This window comes from Tenrec ecaudatus, chromosome 12 (assembly GCF_050624435.1).
Source record: "Tenrec ecaudatus isolate mTenEca1 chromosome 12, mTenEca1.hap1, whole genome shotgun sequence".
NCBI lineage: Eukaryota > Metazoa > Chordata > Mammalia > Afrosoricida > Tenrecidae > Tenrec > Tenrec ecaudatus.
Window position 1 is genome coordinate 128,717,176 of NC_134541.1, and position 19,087 is coordinate 128,736,262.

At 62.8% G+C, this 19,087-nt stretch overlaps 1 protein-coding gene across 4 annotated transcripts in view; it reads right to left on the bottom strand.

Moving 5' to 3' along the window:
- Positions 1–3,465: 3,465 nt before the first annotated feature.
- The window catches only part of CUX1 (cut like homeobox 1), a 382,248-nt gene continuing 366,626 nt past the window's right edge, over positions 3,466–19,087 (bottom strand). For all 4 annotated transcript variants that reach the window (XM_075564912.1, XM_075564911.1, XM_075564909.1 and 1 more), the window contains exons 15-23: positions 11,191–11,318; positions 10,633–10,699; positions 9,959–10,071; positions 7,055–7,171; positions 6,044–6,127; positions 5,430–5,486; positions 5,069–5,149; positions 4,488–4,552; positions 3,466–4,308 (exon numbers count right to left, since the gene is read on the bottom strand). In XM_075564912.1, the coding sequence (XP_075421027.1) occupies positions 4,239–4,308; positions 4,488–4,552; positions 5,069–5,149; positions 5,430–5,486; positions 6,044–6,127; positions 7,055–7,171; positions 9,959–10,071; positions 10,633–10,699; positions 11,191–11,318 (782 nt within the window). In that variant the 3' untranslated portion in view covers positions 3,466–4,238. The remainder of the gene's footprint in view (positions 4,309–4,487; positions 4,553–5,068; positions 5,150–5,429; positions 5,487–6,043; positions 6,128–7,054; positions 7,172–9,958; positions 10,072–10,632; positions 10,700–11,190; positions 11,319–19,087) is intronic.

Genomic DNA, 19,087 nt, shown 5'->3' on the forward strand with positions numbered 1-19,087 from the left:
ACCACCACCACCACCACGCACACAATTTTACAAGGAGAGAAAGGACGCTCAAAAGGCCCCGAGAGGGGATTCCACCCAGGTTAGATTCTGGACTCAGCCATCCCTGTGCCAAGTCGGCGGAAAGACAGATTCGGGCTGAAACCGGACCACCATCACTCCCGAGGGCCCCCCGCCGTGGACTTCTTCCCAGAAAATCCTACTGGTAGTCCCGGGGGAGTGCTTTCTTTGCCTGGCCATGGCCAGCTGGGCAGGCGCGGTAGGGGCCGCGCGGCCAGCAGGTTCTTCAATGGCGAGGCCGACGAGCCTGAATGGTGGGCGCAAACCCGCCCCTTCTTAAAGGCGCCGGCACCGCGCACCCTCGGCGGAGAGCCCGGGCTTGCGGGGACTGCGGGGACTGCGGGGACGGGTGGGCGGGTCAGCAACGGTGGCCGTGAGAAAGAGCCTGGGCTACCCGGAGGCGTGCCGGCTGGCAGCCTGGAGCGTGGGGGCGCGGATGTGGTCCCTCGCGACCTCAGCCCGTCTCCCCGACGCTCATTCTAGGCTACCCCCCGCCCCTAGCCTAGAGGAGCGATGGGACCCGCTACCCGCAGCCCCTGGAGACCCCTCCTCTGGGCCCGGAGGAGGCCCCCTCCCTCCCAAGACCCTGACCCCAAGCGGGGCAGGGGCACAGCTGCTGCGGTGGCGGCGGGGCACCTAGGAAGGGGTGGGAAGCCGGCCCCGCAGGGCGCAGCCCGCCCCGGCCCCTCGCGCCCCTCTCCCACACGCGCACACAAAGACTGCACGCGCGGACCGCCGAGCAGCTGGGCGCGCACACACGCTCACGCCCCGGGGGCGCGAGGGGACGGGGCAACTGGGGACAAGCAGGCCGTACCTACAGGCGCTCAGCTGCGGCCGGGCGGGCCGGGGCGCCGGCGGAGCGCTGCCCGGACCGCGGCCGGGCTCCCGGGGCCCGGCGGCTCATGGCCCGCGGCAGGTTAGGACTCCCTCCGGGCGGCGGGCGGCGGGCGGCGGCGGCTCCTCTCTCCCGGGTCCACGGCCTCGGACGCTCGTGCGCTCCGTTGTCCCGGCCCGGCCCCCGCTCTGCCTCCCGCAGGCGCGCCCCGCGCTCCGAGCCCAGCCCCGCGCGGCGCGCGCCCCGCCTGCTCCGCCGCTGCCCCCCGCCCGCGCGCCGCGCGCTCCCGGCCCCGCCCTCGGAGGGAGCCCCGCCCCCGCGCCGCGCCCGCCCCGCCCCCGCCGCGCCCCCTGCGCGCCGCTGAACCCGAGCGGCGCAGGAGCCTGGTGCCCTCTTCCCTTGGGCGGTGGGCCCACCCAGCCCGGGGCCTAGGACTTAGGAAGCTGGCCCCCCTGTTCACCCCCAGCCGCCCACCGGTGGCCCAAGGTCAGGGGTCGGACCCTCCAGGCTAAGGCTGGAAGCTAAGAGGGGGGGACAAGCGAACTGCTGGAGTACAGGCGCAGAGGTGGCCCCAGAGTCATAGGGGGGGTAGGGGTGGTCCCGAAAGTGCGTCTGGTAAGAGCCGCGTGGGTGGCCTGCTGATGGAGGGTGTGGGATGCGGATGCCCACGAAGCATCCCTCTGGGGTAACCACGGTGACCGGACCCTATGCCGCGGACAATGGGAACCGCAAGGAGGCACAGATGTCGAAATGAGGGAAGTGGGCGTCTGGTTCTAATCAATCTGCTCTCTATGGGCCTCCCAGGCCGGAAATCGCCGGGACCACAGGGCGGGGACTCCCTCCTGGGTAGGACCCCACCTCCCAACTCACAAGGCATGGGGAAGCAGACAGTGCCCTGCAAGAGGTCCAGATCACGGGACCCCAGCCCTGGCTTCCTGGCCCCGGATCTGTTGGCGCCTCCCACCCCAAAAGACTGAGAGGAATCTGGCCAAAATAAACCAAGGACTCCCATTGGCCCAGGAGGGCTGGGATGCTGAGCTCCCTCTGACCCAGGACCCCCCTGACCCCAGCCCAGCCCCTCAGTCCCCCACAGGTTGACTGACTGCTGTGACTTCACCAACTCCCCTGGCAGTCCTGTGGCTGGCCCTGGTTTACTGACTTAGCCTAGAGCATCTCCATCTATGTCCTCCCTACTTCTGACCTTTGTAGAGAACCCATGAACCTTTCTCAAGCCGCCCCCCCCCCCCCCCCGGCTCCCCTCCATTTCCCAGGAGTCAGGAAGAGATATCATCCTCTTAACCAAAGGACCAGTTGGAGTCTGGAGTGTGTAGTGGGTGGCTGTAAGTGGTGGCTGGTCCTCAGCCAGGACCGTCAATCGTCAATTGTGGCACTGCCACCCAGAGGCCAAGAGGCAAGGCAGGCCTCCTCTGGGTCCCTGGTCCCTGTCGCACACATCTCCCACCCCACCCCCACAGGCCCTGGCCAGCAAACAGTGAATGAAGTCTTAGGCGGTAGCCCAGCCATTGATTGGCCTGTACACAGGCCTGGACGCCTGGCTTGGAACCAGGAGACCCATGAATGAGGCTGGGGAGGGATTGTTGCCTGCCTGCTGAAGGGGCAGGCAGGCTCCACACGCTGGGTGGCCTTGACTTCAGACCCCACCCTTTGAGGGAGAGACAGCCTGACCCCCTAGTGGACTAACCTGGTCAGAGTGGTGGGTTGAGCCCTCCTGGGGTCTGTAGGTGGCCTGGGAGGTCCGGAGTATGACACCTCAGGCCAGACACTAGCTCAGAGGAGGAAGTTCGAGAGGCAGGCTGGCTGCTCAGTGACTGGGGCCCACAAGGAGGAACTGCTGGGAGCTGTGGACGTGCTGGGGGTGGAGGCAGGGGTAGAGATTGGTCAAGAGCTGCTGTCATGAGGGGACAGAGTGGCGTCAGGGAGAACAGGGCCATCTGGGCGGGAAGCAGTGATGAGGCTGTCCAGGAAGGGTGGGGGGGTGGGGCCCCTAACACACAGGCTCTACCCTTTTCAGGGTGAAGACCGAGGCAGAGGGTGTCCCCAGGGACAACTGTGGTTTACAGCCGACCTTGTGGGCTAGCTGGACACAGGTGGGGTAACATCTGCAGCCCCAGACCAAAGGAATCACCTCTCCGTCTGGATGTGGGGGACCCACATGAGGAGACTGGCCAGGCGGGACTCTTAGTGGCCAGCAGGGGCCCAAGGACTTGGGACACAGTGTAGACATGGAGAGGATGACTGGGGTCCATCAGGAAGGGAAGCAGGGTCCCCAGGAACAGGCAGGGACTCGCCCATAGCAGCCCCTGGCCTGACAGGTGCTTTGGAATAAAGGAATGAATGTCCCTCTCATGGAGTCCCTTGTCTGCGCAGGAGAACCGCACACTGTGGCTCTGGGTCTTAACGCGTCTCTGGATGGACGCGGGCATTCTTGGGGACAGGAAGAGCGGCGCTGGCCCCATCAACACCAGCTGCAATAGCAGGCTCAGCTCCCGGGGCGGCGCTGCCAGCACCCACCCGCCTCCCAGGGCAGCCCCAGACACAACGCAAGGCACCCAGTTTGGCTGCGAGCAGGGCTTTATTCCAGATGTGCACAGCTGAAAGCGGAAGTCATAGCTCTAACTTGGAGGGGTCTGGGGGGAGGGGTGGTTCCGAGCAGCCCGTGGCTGGCTCTATGTGACCAGAACACTGGACCCCTGAGGAGCCCCAGGTCGGAGGAGCACCAGGCCTGGGCTCCCTGGGGATCCCTCTTCATCTAGAAGCCAAAATATCTTAATAGAGAAAAAAAGCAACAATCATCAGGGGTCTGGGGGAGGGGTGGGGGAGGGGCGGGGTCAATGAGCAGACCTCTCGTGGAACCTGTACCATTGACAGCTCTGTGACCAAGGCAGGTGGTGGAGCTGGCCTCAGCCCACTGGCCTGCAAAGAAGGACCCTCCACATTTGGGGGGTGGAGTGGGTTGTAAGGTGCCAGGGAGCCCACAGAGATCCCAGAGCCCTGGGGATTCAAATCCGTTACCATGGCCAACAGATAACAGTGGTTATTCAACCGCCGTCACCAGGTGGTCTGCCAGCTGGGCCAGAGGTGAGTGGAGCTGACATCGGGTCACTAGTCTGAGGGGCCTGCGGGGTACTGGGGGTCCTAGGGACGGGAGGGTCTGGTGTGTCTGGGACGAGGCCAGGGACCTGGGGCCTGAGGGTAGAGGGCCAGGACAGGGTCCATGGGGCAGGGGGCAGTCTCCTAATTGATTAGAGGCAGCTGAGCAAGCAGGCAGGGGTTGGGGAGGCAGCTACTGCTTTTGGGGGTCGTGGTGCGGGCAGGCCCCAGGATATCACTGCCACAAGTCACCGGCCGCCGCCCCGTGGTCATTCTCGTGGAACTTGTGCAGGTGGTCAGCGAACCTGTGGGGCCACAGAAACCTTTGTGAGACCGAATGGAAAAGGAGGGGTGGCGTGGGGGTGGGGTGATGGGTATACCACGTGACCAGGTGGCGGCAGAGGGGCAGTGGGAGGCACAGTGGAGGTGGTGGTCTCAGGATGGGGCTGCCTGGGGCAGGGGCAGGAGTGGGGGGGCTCCTCACTTCTTGGCGCAGAATGCGGAGCAGTCCCTCTCCACGCTCTCACTCCAGGCCAGTTTGTAGAGCACCTAGGGGGGTGGAGGATGGAGCCAGTGAGCTTTTGGCCTGGCTCAGCCCTGCCCTCCCTGGAGGCAAAGGCCCTCCAGGCGGGCCCCACCCAGGGCTGTGGGCCATCAGCCTGCTTCCCAGGCCACCTGGGTCTGGTCGGCTGGTTCCACCACAGGCACCACGGGGACACAGCTGGAACGCAGAGGCGGGTCCCTTGAGGCATGGGAACACAGAGGCAGGGACGTGCTGCACTGAACACCCTGGGGCTGTCCCTGGCTGGCCTGGATCTGCTTCCCCTCCTACCTCAGATACCCCCATGTCACTTCCCCCACCTAGCCCTTCCTCGACTAGGGTCACGTGTCCACTCCACAGGGTAGGTGGCTGGTGCCCGCTTGGGGGGCGTAGGGCTCATGGGAGCCTCCTGGTGGGGAACGAGGGCCACAAAGCTCAGGAGTAGGAGGGTGGATGAGCAGGTCTGCGCTTCAGCCACAGTAACGGTCTCTCTGCTGCCCCCAGAGGCTGGGGAGGGCACTCACCACGAAGACCAGGCAGTGCAGGAAGAGCGTGTAGAAGAAGCCCACCGTTCGGGCCACCTTGTTGGAGAGAACCAGACGGCCCTGGGGAACAATGGGGGGCGGGAAGTCACCCACTCCTGCAAGGGGCATCCAGGGGACGGCAGCTGGGCCCCCAAATCACTGCCACAGGCAGTGGGCAGGGGCCACAGAGACTCTGGACTGGTGCTTTCCCCAGCACAACTCGGGCATCTACCCAGAGAGGGGCTCTGGCCGGGGCCACACAAGCAGTCGTGGGGGAACCTTGGAGGGTCCAGTGAGGCTGCTGGCGCTCCCCAGGCTGGGCAGGCTGGGCTGGGGTCAGGACATGGCGTCGAGGACTCACCATGCTGAGAGTGGCCTTGTCCCAGGGGCTCAGGCTCAGGTACTTCCGCTGCCGCTCCTAAAGGGGAAAGGGGGGTCAGGGGGGACCCCAGAGGGTCACTGTAGGCCCTGACTGGGCAGAGCAAGGGTCCTGCCTCTCTGTAGGCTGCTCTGGTCGGCTGCTCCTTCCCAGAGCAGCTCAGGGGGATGGGGTGGGGCTGCGGGGTCCCTGCAGGCACCTCCCCAGGGACTCCCTCCCAGGCATCTCCTTCCCATCTTCATCTATCAGGGCTGCACAGGTCCAGAGGTGGCCGGCAGGAGTGCTTCACCGTGAGCCCCAGTCCGGTCACTAACAGTGGGCGCTGCACTGGTCAGTCGCTTTCTGCCCTCCATCTGGGGGCCAATCTGGTCCCTGAGCCCCAAGGCGTCCCCCACCCCGCAGCCAGGCCTGACGCCTGCTGGGGGCCAGCTCTGGCCTCCCTGTGTGGGAGTCGGTGTGCTGCTGGGTGTTCAGAGGGAGAGGACAGGCCGGCGGGGTGAGGCGACAGAGGGGTGCCCGGATGACTGGGGCCTTCCTTGGCAGGCCAGGGACAGGTCGGCAAGGACAGCGGGCCCCAGGGCCCCAGCACCACATACCCGCTTGCTGAAGGAGGAGAAGGGGTCCAGGCGCTCCTCGTACTGGGAGGAGTAGCGCATCTCGGTGTCGTCGCTGCCACTGCCCTGTGGAGGGAGGGGGACGGAGTGAGTGGGTGAGGGAAGCTAGGCTGGGTCACCGGGAGTCTTGGATTCCTCATCTGCAAAATGAGCCGGTGGTTGAGGGGGGCCGGGGAGAGCGGAAAGGGGGTGTCTCAGGTGCAGCAACAGGTCGGGACCACAGCACCCCTTCCCCGGGGAGGCCCAGAAAGGAGCTGAGTGTTCCCCAAGAGAGGGCTGGGCCCTGGGGTGCGGGGGTCTGAGAAAATGCAGGAGGCCCTAGGGGTGCAGGCTCACCTGAGAGAGGAGGCTCCCCCCACTCCCCTGGCCTGTGCAGACGAGTTTGCATGGCGTGCAGGTGCCCTCTAGTGGGCCAGAAGCAACTCACAGACTCACAGGGTGGAGGGGGATATATGAGAGAGAGAGGGAGAGGGAGAGGGAGAGGGAGAGGGAGAGAGGGAGAGGGAGAGGGAGAGGGAGAGGGAGAGGGAGAGGGAGAGAGAGGGAGGGAGGGAGGGAGGGAGAGAGAGAGAGAGAGAGAGAGAGAGAGAGAGAGAGAGAGAGAGAGAGAGAGAGATCGATCTGGGAGGCCCCCACCGTGAGTGTTGCCAGTCTCCCCACCGTGCACAGATGAGTTTTCTTGTCCCAGCCTTCCCACCCTCCCATGAGGGCTGGGAGGTTCCTCGCAGCAGTCAAAAAGAATGGAGTGGCTGGGTTTCTGCCCCATTCTCGGGGGTGGGGGGGCACATGGCACATTGAACCCCATTCAGCGAGGCAGATGCCCCAGGGCTGTATCCCAGCTAGCAGGGTAACCCACCCACGTTTAGCCTGGAGCCTGCTAGCCTGCTGCACCACCTGCTGGTGCTTCTGATGGAGCTGGCCCCAGTTAAGGGAGGGAGGTGGCAGGTAGGTAGGCAGGAAAGGGGTTCACTGGGCAGCAGGGCGGGCACTTACCCGGCCGGGGTAACTCTGCAGGAATTTGATCTTCTCAAAGAGTTTGATGTTGTCGGCACGCAGGCTGTCCAGCTCAGTCTGCAGGGCATGGATGGTGTGCTGGGCCAGGCGGTTCTCCTGTGGGCATAAGGCGGCAGGCAGGCCATGGGCACAGGCAGGCCGGCCGTGGCAGGGCCCAGGGGGAGCGGGTGGAGAGGGGAAGGGCCTGCAGCATACACTTAGAGCCTTTGTGCATCACGATGTCACCTTGCCCTCCCTCCTCCCCCGTAGACCTTCTGGGGACCCTGTCCCCTCGTGTGACCCCCACCCTACGGAGTATGTTCTAAGTTTCTTTTTCTTTTCTTGCCAGTCTTCTAAGCATCTTAGTAAATGTGGTTACGGCAGACTGCATGCCGCACCAGCATCACCGTAGGTAGAGTGATGCTTTGGGCAGCAAAGCGCCAGGTCAGTAGTTCGAAACCACCAGCCGCTGCAGGGGAGGAGGACAGGGCTTTCACCACATAATGAGTTGTCTTGGAAGCTCTAGGGTGTGGGGGTGGGGGAAGGCGGGGGAGTTGTGGCGCTCTCCCTAGTCCTGCAGGGTCGCTCTGAGTCGGCATGGACGCAATGAGCCATGGGGTGTGTCCATCTCCTTCCATCGAATGCCAGACTTTTCTGTTGCTTCCAAAAAGGAACCTTGCACCCACTCGCAATTGGGCCCGCTCTTCCCCTCTCCCCCGCCGTCTCCTCTTTCACAGACGCACCACCTTCCAGACCTAAGTGTGTGTGTGGGGGGGGGGGGGCGGTTTCCTTCACAGGCTTCCACCCAAGGGCAGAGGGTCACAAGGCTGCGTTTTTTCAGAGCAAATGGCAGATTCCTCTACACCTGGCTCTGCTGTCAGGTCGTCAGTCACGAAGGCCTGCTTTTCAGGATTGTTGGTACTCCTCAGTGGCTGTCCCGGTCCTGAGATGGCCGGGCAGTGCGGGGCCGGATGTCCTGAGCCACAGTGCACAGTGAGGTGAGCCCCTGGGTCCCAAGCAAGGATTGTGAGGGTCCCAACAGACAGCTCCCATTTGCTGCCACTGGCCTGCTGGTGGTCCTGGGGTGGGGGCTTGCTCTCCCAGGCAGTGGCGCCCCAGGGCACCCCATGAAGGAATGTTGAGCTTAGAGAGGAAGGTCTAGAATCTTTGGAGCCCCTCCTGGCTCCTGGCCCCGCTGAGACGAGTGAGCAGGGTGTCCGGGGCTGGCCCTGTGGGAGGGGACAGCCAGGTACCCCAAGGCTGGGGCAGTGCCCCCTACAGGGACGAAGGACTCTGGGCATCTCCCCTGAGCCCTTACCTTGCTGGGCTTGATTTCTTTCCTTTTTCTGATGCCTATGAGTTTCATTTTTCTATTGGTACAAAATCACCAGAACCGTCATTAACCCAAGCTATCAGAACGTGAAGCCATTATTTCTCAACAACATCTCTGTCTAGGTCGGCCACTCCAGAGGGTAGCATTTCCAGTGCTGGTGGCACAGCAGGTTGAGCGCTGGCTGCGAACCCCCACCCTTTCATGGGTGATGGCATTCCCAGTGCTGGTGGCTACTCAAACCTACACCTCCCTGCCATCGAGGCGATGCCGACTCAGTGACCCTGGAGGACAGGGTGGAATGGCCCCTGGGAGCTTCCCAGACTGTCACTCTTTAAGGGAGTAGAAAGCCCCATCGTTCCCCTGCAGAGCGGCTGGTGGTTTCAAACTGGAGACCCTGAGGTTAGCAGCCTGATGTGGAACCACTATCCCACCAGAATTTTCAGGGCTCCCTCATCAGCACAAGTCTGTGACCCTGAATCCCATCATCACACCCCTACCCCCCAAGCTGACCTGGAGCCATGCACCATAGGCAGGTGCGGGACCCCCAGTCAGCAGGGACCCAGGTTAGCATTTTTCAAGGTGAGCGGCCCCTCTGCCTTCGGGCCAATTCTGAAGCCTGGTGGCTTGGCAGGACAGAGCCCCCATGGGTTTCCAAGACTGTAACTCTTGGTGGGAGCAGAAAGTCTCCCATTGCTCCTGAGGAGCAGCTAGTGGTTTCGAACTGCTCACCTTGCAGATGCGTGCCTACCCATGCCCACAGGGCCCCTTGGAAAGGGCCTGTCCCTATACAAACACCCTTCAGGAGGAAGTCGGGGCTTGAGAACCAGGGCACGGTAGTGGCTGACTCCTGGAAATAAGTAGAATCCACCAGAACCTAAACCTTGAAGGAAAGTAAAATGTCCCGATCTTCTCACACTGCCAGCCTGCAGGGTTCCCTCCTGGCCTGTGGCCTGGAGTGGGCAGGGACACATGTGGCAGAGGGGCGGAGACAGTGGTGTGTATGTTGGGGGGGGGGGGATGGCAGGTGCACCCACCTTGCTGTCCAGGGCAGCGTCTCCCTCACCAAGGCCTCCACTACACACCCCACCTCACTGTTCACTGTCTAATCTTGTAGTGGTGCCCACATGTCTTCTTGGGGATCCCTGTGCCCAGCCCTGCTTTCCAGTCCCCGGGCCTGCCCCGGATGTTCCTCCTGGGCATCTGGCCTTCTGTCCCGAGCCCTCTGATGGGCAATGTTGCCCCTGCTCACCACCTTGGGAGGGTACCGGCCTGGGTCTTGTCCCTACAGCCCTGGCACCAGCTGCCATCCCTTTGGGCTCATGGGTCCCCTGCCTCCACTCACCCAGTGTCCTCCACGGTGACCACCTGGCTCTTTCCCCAAAGCCATGCAAGCCCCACCCTCCACCCTCCTTCCGAAGTCTTCCCAGACCACACAGCACTGGCCGCCCCTGTGGTTGGGGCCTGGGACTACCTTCTCCCTCAAGCCTGTGCCCCACTCTCCTCCTGCCCCCGTGTGCTCCCTCTGTGTCCTCAGGGAGGGGAGAAGAAGGGGGGATCGCGTTGAGACTCACAGCTTCTAGCTCCTGGTTGCGGGTCCGGAAGCGCTCCCTCTGACTGGAGATGATGGAGAGGAGGGAGCCCACTTGTGCCTCAGGGAGGGGGCTGCTGGCTGGGGCTGGAGGTCCTAGGAGGCAGACAGTGAGGGCAAAGCCCAGGTGTGGGCCCTCAGGTTGGCCAGGGGCCCTGGGCTGGGAGTCACAGGGCGCTGACCACTTGGTACTGAGTGGGTGGGGGGAAGGTCTAGGTCAGGAATGGGGGTGAGGAGATGTGTCCCCCCACCCAGCAGGCTCCAGCTCAGCTCCGGCTCCTGCCTTCACTGTCCAGGGGAGCCAGCCCCCTGGCCCCGTGTGAATGCTCTGCTCTGGGGTCTGGGAGCCCTGCCTCTATTGGACCCAGGGAAGTGAAGGGGCAGTGTGGGCCCAGGGCAGCCATCAGTCTTGGTCTCCAGGCCCCTGCAGCCAAGTCACCTGCTATGGCATGGCGGGGCTCTGTGGTCTAGAAGGGGCGAGGCTCAGTGGGGTGACCAGGATGTTGGAATAGGGTGTCAGGCAGGGACTTAGCCTCTCTTTGGGGCTGCTGCCCGGGACCTGTGGTGGATGGGGCACCACTTGGAAAGAACTCTTGGGGACCAGAGCATCCCCTGCTCCTTCACAGCCCACCCGGTTGGGTCAGGGCCCCTTCTCACCATAGAACAGGGCCGTGGCCTCTTTGATGGGTGCTGGGATGGTCTCCAGGCCTTGTTCTGCTGCACCCTGCAGGGAGACAGAGGGTGGGTGGGTGGGTGGGTGGGGGGTGAGGACTACTGGGGGCTGCCAGGCAGAGGGGGCCACAAAGGGCTGGAAGCCAGCTGCCTACATGAGCTGCCATGGGGGGAGGGGGCGCAAGGCTGAGCTGGGGGGTCTTACTCCTGAGATCTCTTAGCCCCAGGGTGTGTCAGGAGGCCTGGGCCTAGCTTAGGCAGCCAGCCTGTCAAGGGACCAGGCAGCCCCGCTTCTCTTTCACGCCCTTTCTCATCTATGAGACAAGCGGTAGGGTGATTGGGTGGACCCCAGGGGCCTCTGGGTGCTAGCCTTCTGTGGTCCTGGGCCTCAGCTCTGCCTCAGGTCAGAGGTCCAAACCAGCGCCTGTACCCGAGGAGGGCAGGGCTTGCTTCTGGCTGGGTACCCTGAATTGGGGAGGGGGCCTGGATGGAATACATGGTCAGCTGACACCAGCTGACTGAAGCCTAGGCTGGCATCCCCACCTCGGCGTCTGGGCGCCGCATGGACTGGATGGTGCTCAGGTCCTGCTCCAGGCGGGCAATCAGCTCCCTCTGCTCCGCTGCCGTGGCCACTGCCTCGGTGACGTGGACCTGCAGCTCTGCACAGCGTCCTGCAGCCAAAGGAAGATGTGGTCATTAGAGGGGGCTGCTGTGGCCCTGCAGGGCGGTCCTCAGGTCCAGGGCCCTGGACGCCCTCCCCCGCCCTGCCACCACCTGACGCAGGCACCATGGGTGCTCAGAAAATGCTCTGGGAGCTGGCCCGGGAGTCAGAGGCACAAGTCCAGCCCTGCTTCAGGGCAGCGGGGGACCCTGGCAGGCCCCTCCCTTGCCAGGCCTGTGTGTACAGCTACCACGTGGGGTTCCTGCCCAGCCTCACGGGATCCCTGAAAGGGATGTGTGTGGTGTATAGTGTATGTGTGTGTGGTGTATAGTCTATGCATGTGTGTGTGTGTGTGTGTGTGTGTGTGTGGTGTACAGTGTGCATGTGAAGTATAGTGTGTATGGTATATAGTATGTGTATACTTGTGTGTGTAATGTAGTGTGTAGGTATGTGGTGTATAGTGTGTGTATGTGTGAGATGTATAGTGTGTATGATGTATGTGTGTGATGTACAGTGTGTGTGCATGATGTAAAGTATGTGTGTGTATGTGGTGTATAGTGTGTATATGTGTGATGTATAGTGTGTGTGCATGAAGTATGTGTGTGTGGTATATAGTGTGTGTGTGATGTACAGTGTATGTGTGTGATGCATAGTGTGTGTGTGTGTGTGTGTGTGTATGGTCATTCCAGGTCCAGTGGGGGTGTCAGGGTTAGAGGATGCAGGCTCAGGTGGGCAGTACCTTGCATCTAGGGCTGAGGGCCCAGTGGGCAGGACAGTTGGGGCGTGGTGTGTATGCACGGGTGGATGACATCTGTCCGTGGGGGTGTCAACAGTGTGGACAGAGGGGACCAAGGACACACAGGAAGTCCCAGAGGGACCGCTGAGCTACTAGTCCAAAGGTACTCCTGTGGCAGGCTGTGTGCTGGAGGGTGGCAGGCTGGGTTCCTGGGCTGTCATTGCTGTCCCAAGCCAGGGCCCAGTCACCCTGGAAGGGCCACCTTGTGGGGAGCTCGTGAGCCTGGGGGTGGGGTGCACCCTCAGGCAGTGGCCGGGTGGTGTGGAGTGGAGGCAGTATGAAGAGGCTGGCAGAGCGCTCAGTAAGCTCTGGGCGGGGCCAAGGGAAGGCCTGGGGCGCGACCGGTGAGCTGTGGAATCTCACCAGGACCCCATGGAGTCTCATGAGAGACCACTGCACATGAGGAGACCCAGGGCTGCCTCTGTTAGGGCCCTGCGCAGAGCAGGGGCAGTCACAGGGACAAGGTCGCAGAGCTGCCCCTGGCTGGCACCACTGTGCTTCCTCTGCCTCCTCCACTAGAGGGGTACGCACCCCAGAATTCCTGGAAGAGGGGCCTGAGCTGGAATCCTGGACTTGCCTTTTAGGGATCCCTGAGGCTGGGCAGGAGCCCTGATGTCTCCAGGGCTAAGTGGCTCTTGGCCCTGGGAGGCGGAGGTCCACTGCCCTGCGGGGACGACCCGCCTCAGACCGTGTGTACCATCTGTGTGCAGAGGTGCTGGGACTGCACCTGAACTGGGAAGGACGCCACTGCACTGCACACGGAGGCGCAGCAGCCTGGTGCATTGACCCAGCTGCTCTGAAGCAGGCGCACAGGGACAGTCGCCTGCGAGCTGAGCCCATGGGTGATGTGTGGGAGAGACCAGAGGGCTCTGAGCCCACCGCGGGGCCCCTCTCAGTCTTACTTCTGCAGGGGTCCTGGTAGCTCAGTGGGGTTAAGCACTGTACTGCTCACCTGGAGGCTAGCGGTTCAAACCCGCTGGCCACTCTGAGGGAGAAGGATGAGGCTGGTTGTTCCCACAAAGATGCACACCCTCCGAGACCCTTGGGAGGGTCGCTGGAAGTTAGAATCAACTTGATAGTGGGATTTTTCTTGGGGGGGCACCCCAAGTGACGGGGAGCCAGCCTTGCAGAGGGGTTAGCTCTCAGGGTAGGAAGTTACTGTTTCCCTCCCCCACCAGCTAACACCTGCCCCTGGGCCAGCCCAGCCCTGTGGCCGCTCCCACAGGAAGGAGGAGGGCAGAGGCCAAGGTCTGAGTGATTCCCTGGAGCTCAGCAACCCGAAGGGGACCGGGCTGTGGTCACCAGTGCTCCCTCGGGGCGACCAGGAGCCAGGGGAAGGTGCACAACCTGCCTCGGAGGCTTTGCGCATCTGCGGTGTCTTTCGTTGAGTGCTACTGCGCATGGCAGGAATGGCCCATGCAGTGGGAGGTGACAGGGGGTGCTCTCCCAGCCCCTGGGGAGGCGGGTCTCCGTGCCCACGTGCGGTGTGCCCACAGAGTGAGCACTTCATCCTCCCCCGGGCACTGCGGGCAGCACAGGGGGTTCCATGAGGAATGAGTCGGGGCTGTCAAGCCGAGACCTGTGTGCGCACACGTGAGAGGCTGGGCAGGTGCTTATGCTATTCAGGGCGCGGGCGGACCGGGGACACCCCTGCGTGGTGCACGCAGTTAACACGCGTGGCTGCTAAAACAATGGCTGGGGGATGCAGGTTGAGTCTACCCAGAGGTGCCTCCGAGGAAAGGCCTGGGGACCCGCTTCCTGCACAGTCTGTCCTCCACTGCAAACCCGAGGAGCCCGCTTCTACTGCCACACCTGGGGCGCTCGTGCGGGACTCGCCACCACCGCACAGGGCACAGCCAGCCTGTCCTCCCTGCTCACTAAGCTTGTGGGTGCAGGGCTTAGCTCTCGGATGAGGGCCTTCCCCGCCATGCCCCCCAGTTCAGCAGGGCTGGTGAGGAGGGGGTGGGGTGCAGCACGCCCATGGGGTGCAATGTGGCCTGAGAGGGCAGAGGTCATGGAACAGCTGTGTCCCCGAGGATGACACTGTCAGGGCACATTTCCCTGGAGGGCTACGGGGCTGCCCTGTGGTCTGGGGGATGGGAGCTCTGTGGCCTGGGGGGCTATAGCAAGGGGGCAGGGCAGGCTTGGGTGCCCCTGACTGAGGGCCGTGAAGGGTCTGGGTCCTGAGCAGGCTGTGCTCCCCTGAAGGAGGGGACTGTGCAGCACGTACCAGGAGGAGGCCTGAAGCAGAGGAGAGGGGGATACCGGGCTGCGGCCCAGCAGAGCAGGGACTGGGGAGCCCAGGGTGAGGGTGGGGGTCCCTTGCAGGGGGGCAGGCTTGCTGCAGAAGCCCAGGGTGTAGGTGACGCCCTGGGAGGTGGTCTCTCAGGACAGCAGTGCCTGGGCCCTTGGGGCAAGGCCCTAGAATGTCCCAGTGTGCGAGTCACTGCTGTCTGGGGAGGGGAGCAGTCACTCGGAGAGGGAGCTGGGCAGGGGGTGGTCAGTCCCTGCAGGAGGCTGGAGAGACAGGGGTCACTGCCAGCCTAGGAGGGTGGGCACACAGTGAGGAGGCCAGAAGCTGGCGGGCTCGGTCTGCCTTCCCTTTGAGGGTTCTCGGGTAGCCCTGACGTGTCAGCAGTGAACGGTCTGGTCTGATCCATGCACCCCGTTGGGGACCCAAAGACCCGAGTAGAGAGAACCCCTGACGGTCAGACTTCAGGCCCCTGGGCTTTGCCTGCAGCAGCTGTAGCCGGAAGCGACAGCCCAGCACTGAGAAGCAGAGGCGAGGCGGGGGGAGGGCTGGGGTGGGGGGCCGAGCCGCAGCATCCACAGGCCAGGCAGGGCCTCTCATCTCACTGAGGGGGCCGGAGCCAGGACCACACCGTCCCTTCCCTGCACTGTGTAATCCGACAGGTGACCAGAGGTGACGCAGCCCCCGGGGACACCGCTTCCTCCTCTTCCTCCCAACAGCTCCTGTTCTTGCCATGTCTCCAAGAGGGCACTGTTGCCGCAGGGGGCGGCCTGGCACCGCCATGCACAAGGGCCGAAGTACAGGGCCGGCTGGCTTTTGGAGGCAGATGGCTACGCCTGTCTTCCTGGAACCTGGCAAGCACCCTAACGCCACACCAGCTCCCACGGCCAGGCCTTGGCAGGGGACGCTGACCGCGGAACCAAACCCTCACTGCGCCCTTCGTGTTTCCCGCCCTGCTGGCAGCTGGCTCCAGCCTCTTGCCCCTGCCTTGCTGGGTGGCCCCTCCTCCCCTAAGCTCTCTGTGCTGTCCGCCCCTGGCGTGCCCCACAGCCGCTGATGATGCCTGCATCTCATATCTCACCTGGGCCTGTCTCCATGAGCAGGTGGGCACCTAAAACTTGACCCTGGTCTCCCTGCCCCAGCCCTCTCCCTATGACCCAAGCTTCGCACAGCCACTTTTGAAGAAGTCCAATCAGATGGCTCCGGTCCAACCTTCCTGTGCTACTCAGAGCTAAGGCCAAAGGCCTATAGTGGCTGACAGGGGCCTCCTCCCGAGTTCTCTGACCCTCCGGTCCCCATACTACCTGGAGTCCTGCCAACCCAGCTCTCCTGGCTCCCGAGCATCTCTGTACCACAGGGCCTTTGCATGCTCTGCCTGGAATAACCTTCCCTGTACATCAGCAGGGCTCCCTCCTCGCCTTGGTCAGAACCCTGTTCAGATGCTGCTGTTTTAGGAAGGCCCACCCTGAGCACCTGCTCCCCCAAACCTTAACTGATGCTTCTGCTGTGTCATTTTAAAGCACCAGGTGCTGTGGTGTCGGGACTAGGACTCTGGGAGTTGAATGGTTGTCACTGGACCCTACTGGCTAGGGGTGGAGTCAGACTGTCAGTCCAGTGGTAGCTTGGTGATACCGCCTCGAGGCGGTGGCCCCTTGCAGGAGAGAGGGACTCTGGGAACTGCTGTTCTCTATGTCCCTTCTTCCTGCCTGCTGGGGCTCCGCCTGCCTTGAGAGGTGGCCCCACACGGGCTACCGACCTGACCCTGAGGACTGCCAGCACCCTGCTTGTCCCCACGGGCGCCTGGGACCTTCCTGCACTCTGCACTCTTGCATGTGGCTGTGTCAGGAGAGGGACTCCGGGACTGGCGTCAGGCTTACGGACTTGAATTGGAGTGGGCTGGGCTGGCTTCTTGGCCTCACACTTTTTCTTAGACTCTTTAGAGTGTTTCTCCTAACCCAGACTCCCAGTGACGCCAGAGGTCAGAGAACTGACTTCCAAGGGGTTTCCATGGGCCACCAGGCCTTGCTTCCAAGGTGCCTGTGGGTACAGTACGCCTGGACCTCCAGTCCTGTGGTGAGCAGCTTTAGTGCATTAGCTGTCTACACCGCCCGGGGACCCAGAGCCCCTTCTAAGCTGTGACGTTATTCTCGCCTTCATTAGGTCAGTGTCTGTCTCCCCTGCTGTAATAACCCTGGGCCCTCCCCTGCCTCTCCCTGCTGTAACCAGAAGCAGTGGCACACGGCTGGTCCCTGAGGCAGAGCGGGTGGTGGCTAAGGGGCTACCCTGCTACCTCTAGCTGGAAGGCTGGCTCCCAGGGTGGCAGGGGGCCTGGGCTGGGCCCAAACTGGCCCTCTGAGGGTCCTAGCCTTCCAGTGCTGTAGCACACCCAAGGAGTATTTGTCCTTCTAAGGGGTCAGGGACCCGACGCCCATCTGGGGGCCCCTCCCTCAGTCCACACTTGCGTGAGGAATGCTCTCAGCCACACTGAGCCTGGCTAGACCAGATGGGAGGAGCAGACTCTGCAGATAGGACACCTTCCACCCCGAGGGCTTGTCTCTTCCAAGGAATGGCGGGAATGAGGTCTGCCAGGCCTCCTGACTTATCACGCCTGGCTTCTGGGCTTGGTAGCCTTCCTCCCCATATTTCTACACTGCTCTCCTAGGAAGCCCACTAGTCAGACCCAGACGGCCCTATCCTCTAGGGCGCAGGACCAGTGGGCCGCATGGCGGGCCTCCTTCCAGGTACATGGGGGCAGAGTGTGAGCCCGTGCTGGCACCTCACCAGGCACAGCGCCCTCAGCCTTGTCACCACTGATGTCCTGGGGCATGGGACTGAGGTGGGGACTGTCCCATGTTGGACCGCCGCCTTGGGTCCTGCCCACCGAAAGCAACTCCCTCCCTTTGTGGCAGCCAAGAGTACCCCAGACACTGCCAAATGCCAGGCCAAAATCACCCCCAGTGGAGGGGCGTGGTCCAGAGCAGCTATGGCTGCAATGGGAGGGGGCCAGCTTAGCACACGCTTAACACAGCCCAAGAGGAAGTGACCTGCCCAGGGTTCCTCACCAAGAGGGAAGAGCAAGGGTCTTTTCTTGGGCACTCAAGGTACAAGCGTCTAGCTCAGAGTCCACTTCAGGGGGGAAGAGAGAGCGCCAGAGTCTGGGGGGACTCCAACACCCCCCTCCCATGCACGTGGCATCCCGGGCGGCAACGTGAGTCCTGGCAGCCAAGTGGAAGCCTTGCTCCAGTACAAGCGGTTCGTGAGCTGGGACGGCGCCCCCTGCAGCGCGATGTAGAATCGACTCGGGCCAGCCGGAGCTGCTCCCAAAACCATGGGGTGGGCGTGCGGGGGACAGATGCTGTTCTCCCCAAGCCCTGGCTAACAGGTCCATGTGCCCACATGCCCTGGCTTTTACTTCACTGCTCATCTCACACACACACACACACACACACACACACACACACACACACACACCACACCCCGCCCCCAACACTGTGGGCCTGCCCGTCTGCAGCGGTTACCTCCCCTCCAAAGAGGGGGAAGCGGAGCTCCAAAGAGGCGAGATCCTTACAGATTCTCCAGAGATTTCCCGAACACCTTCCGGGAGGTGACCACCATTGCCAGCTAGTGAGAGGGGATGGAGGAACCTGGCACAATGCTGCCAGGAGTGTCGGCCCTCCTAGAACCATGCACCATAAGGGAGGCACGCTTGGATCTGCCCGCAAATGGTGTGGCTTGAAAAAGATCCTGCCTGGGTGGCCTGGTCGGTTGCTTTCTGTTCTCATGACGACTGACAGCTTTGGAAACTCGCAGGGGTGCTTCCTCTCTGTTCTATAGGCTCAAAGAGTCAGCATCGACTCACTGGCAGTGGAGTTGAGGGTTTGGGCCTGGTGGTGCAGTGGGTTAGGCGCTGAGCTACCAACTGCAAGGTTGGTCGGTGGTTATAAACCCCCCAGTTGGCTGGAGGGAGAACGAGGGGGCCGCCTGCTCCTGGAAAGGTTCGTCTCAGCAGCCCTCCCCAGGGCCGAGCTGCCTCCTAGAGGACTTGATGGCAGTGAGCCTGACTTGGACTCTGGTGGCACAGTGACTAAGGGCTCAGCTGCCAACGAGAAAGGTCAGGGGTTCGAACCAACCAGCTGTTCCAAGGGGGAAAGGCGAGGCTGGCTGCCCCCTAAAGATCTGCCACCTTGGGAACTCCAGGGGGCAGTTTGCCTCTGTCCTGAAGGGAACGGACTGGAAAGTCGTGGGGTGTTCGTCGCTGCTTTGAGTCCATGTGTCCTGGATTGGCCTGCCCATGGGCCCCAGTCGAATCCCCCAGCTGTCTGACCACCCATCACTCGCCTTGGGTGAGCTCAACTCAGACCACAAGTCTGCCCCCCCCCCCCACCAACATTGAGACGGTCACTTGAGCCCTGGTGCCCAGAGCTGCCCCCCAGGAAGCAGAGGTGTCCCCGTGCCAGCATGGAGCAGGTGCCGTGCAGGAGGCAACCTGCCCCATGGCAGCTCCGTGGTGCCCTTTGTCAACACCAGCAGACAGACCACCCCGGGACCCTCGGAGTGACATTCCCAGCCTGCCGCAGAGCCCATCACATAAGGGTGGGGAAGGGAGGCATGACAAGGCTGAGAGAGTTGAGGGCCTGGGGGAGTCTCATGCCCCTTCACTGCCTTGAGGAGCCCTGGGGGCACCAGGGGGCTAAGCGTTGGCAGTTCAAAGCCACCAGTGGCTCTGCTGCAC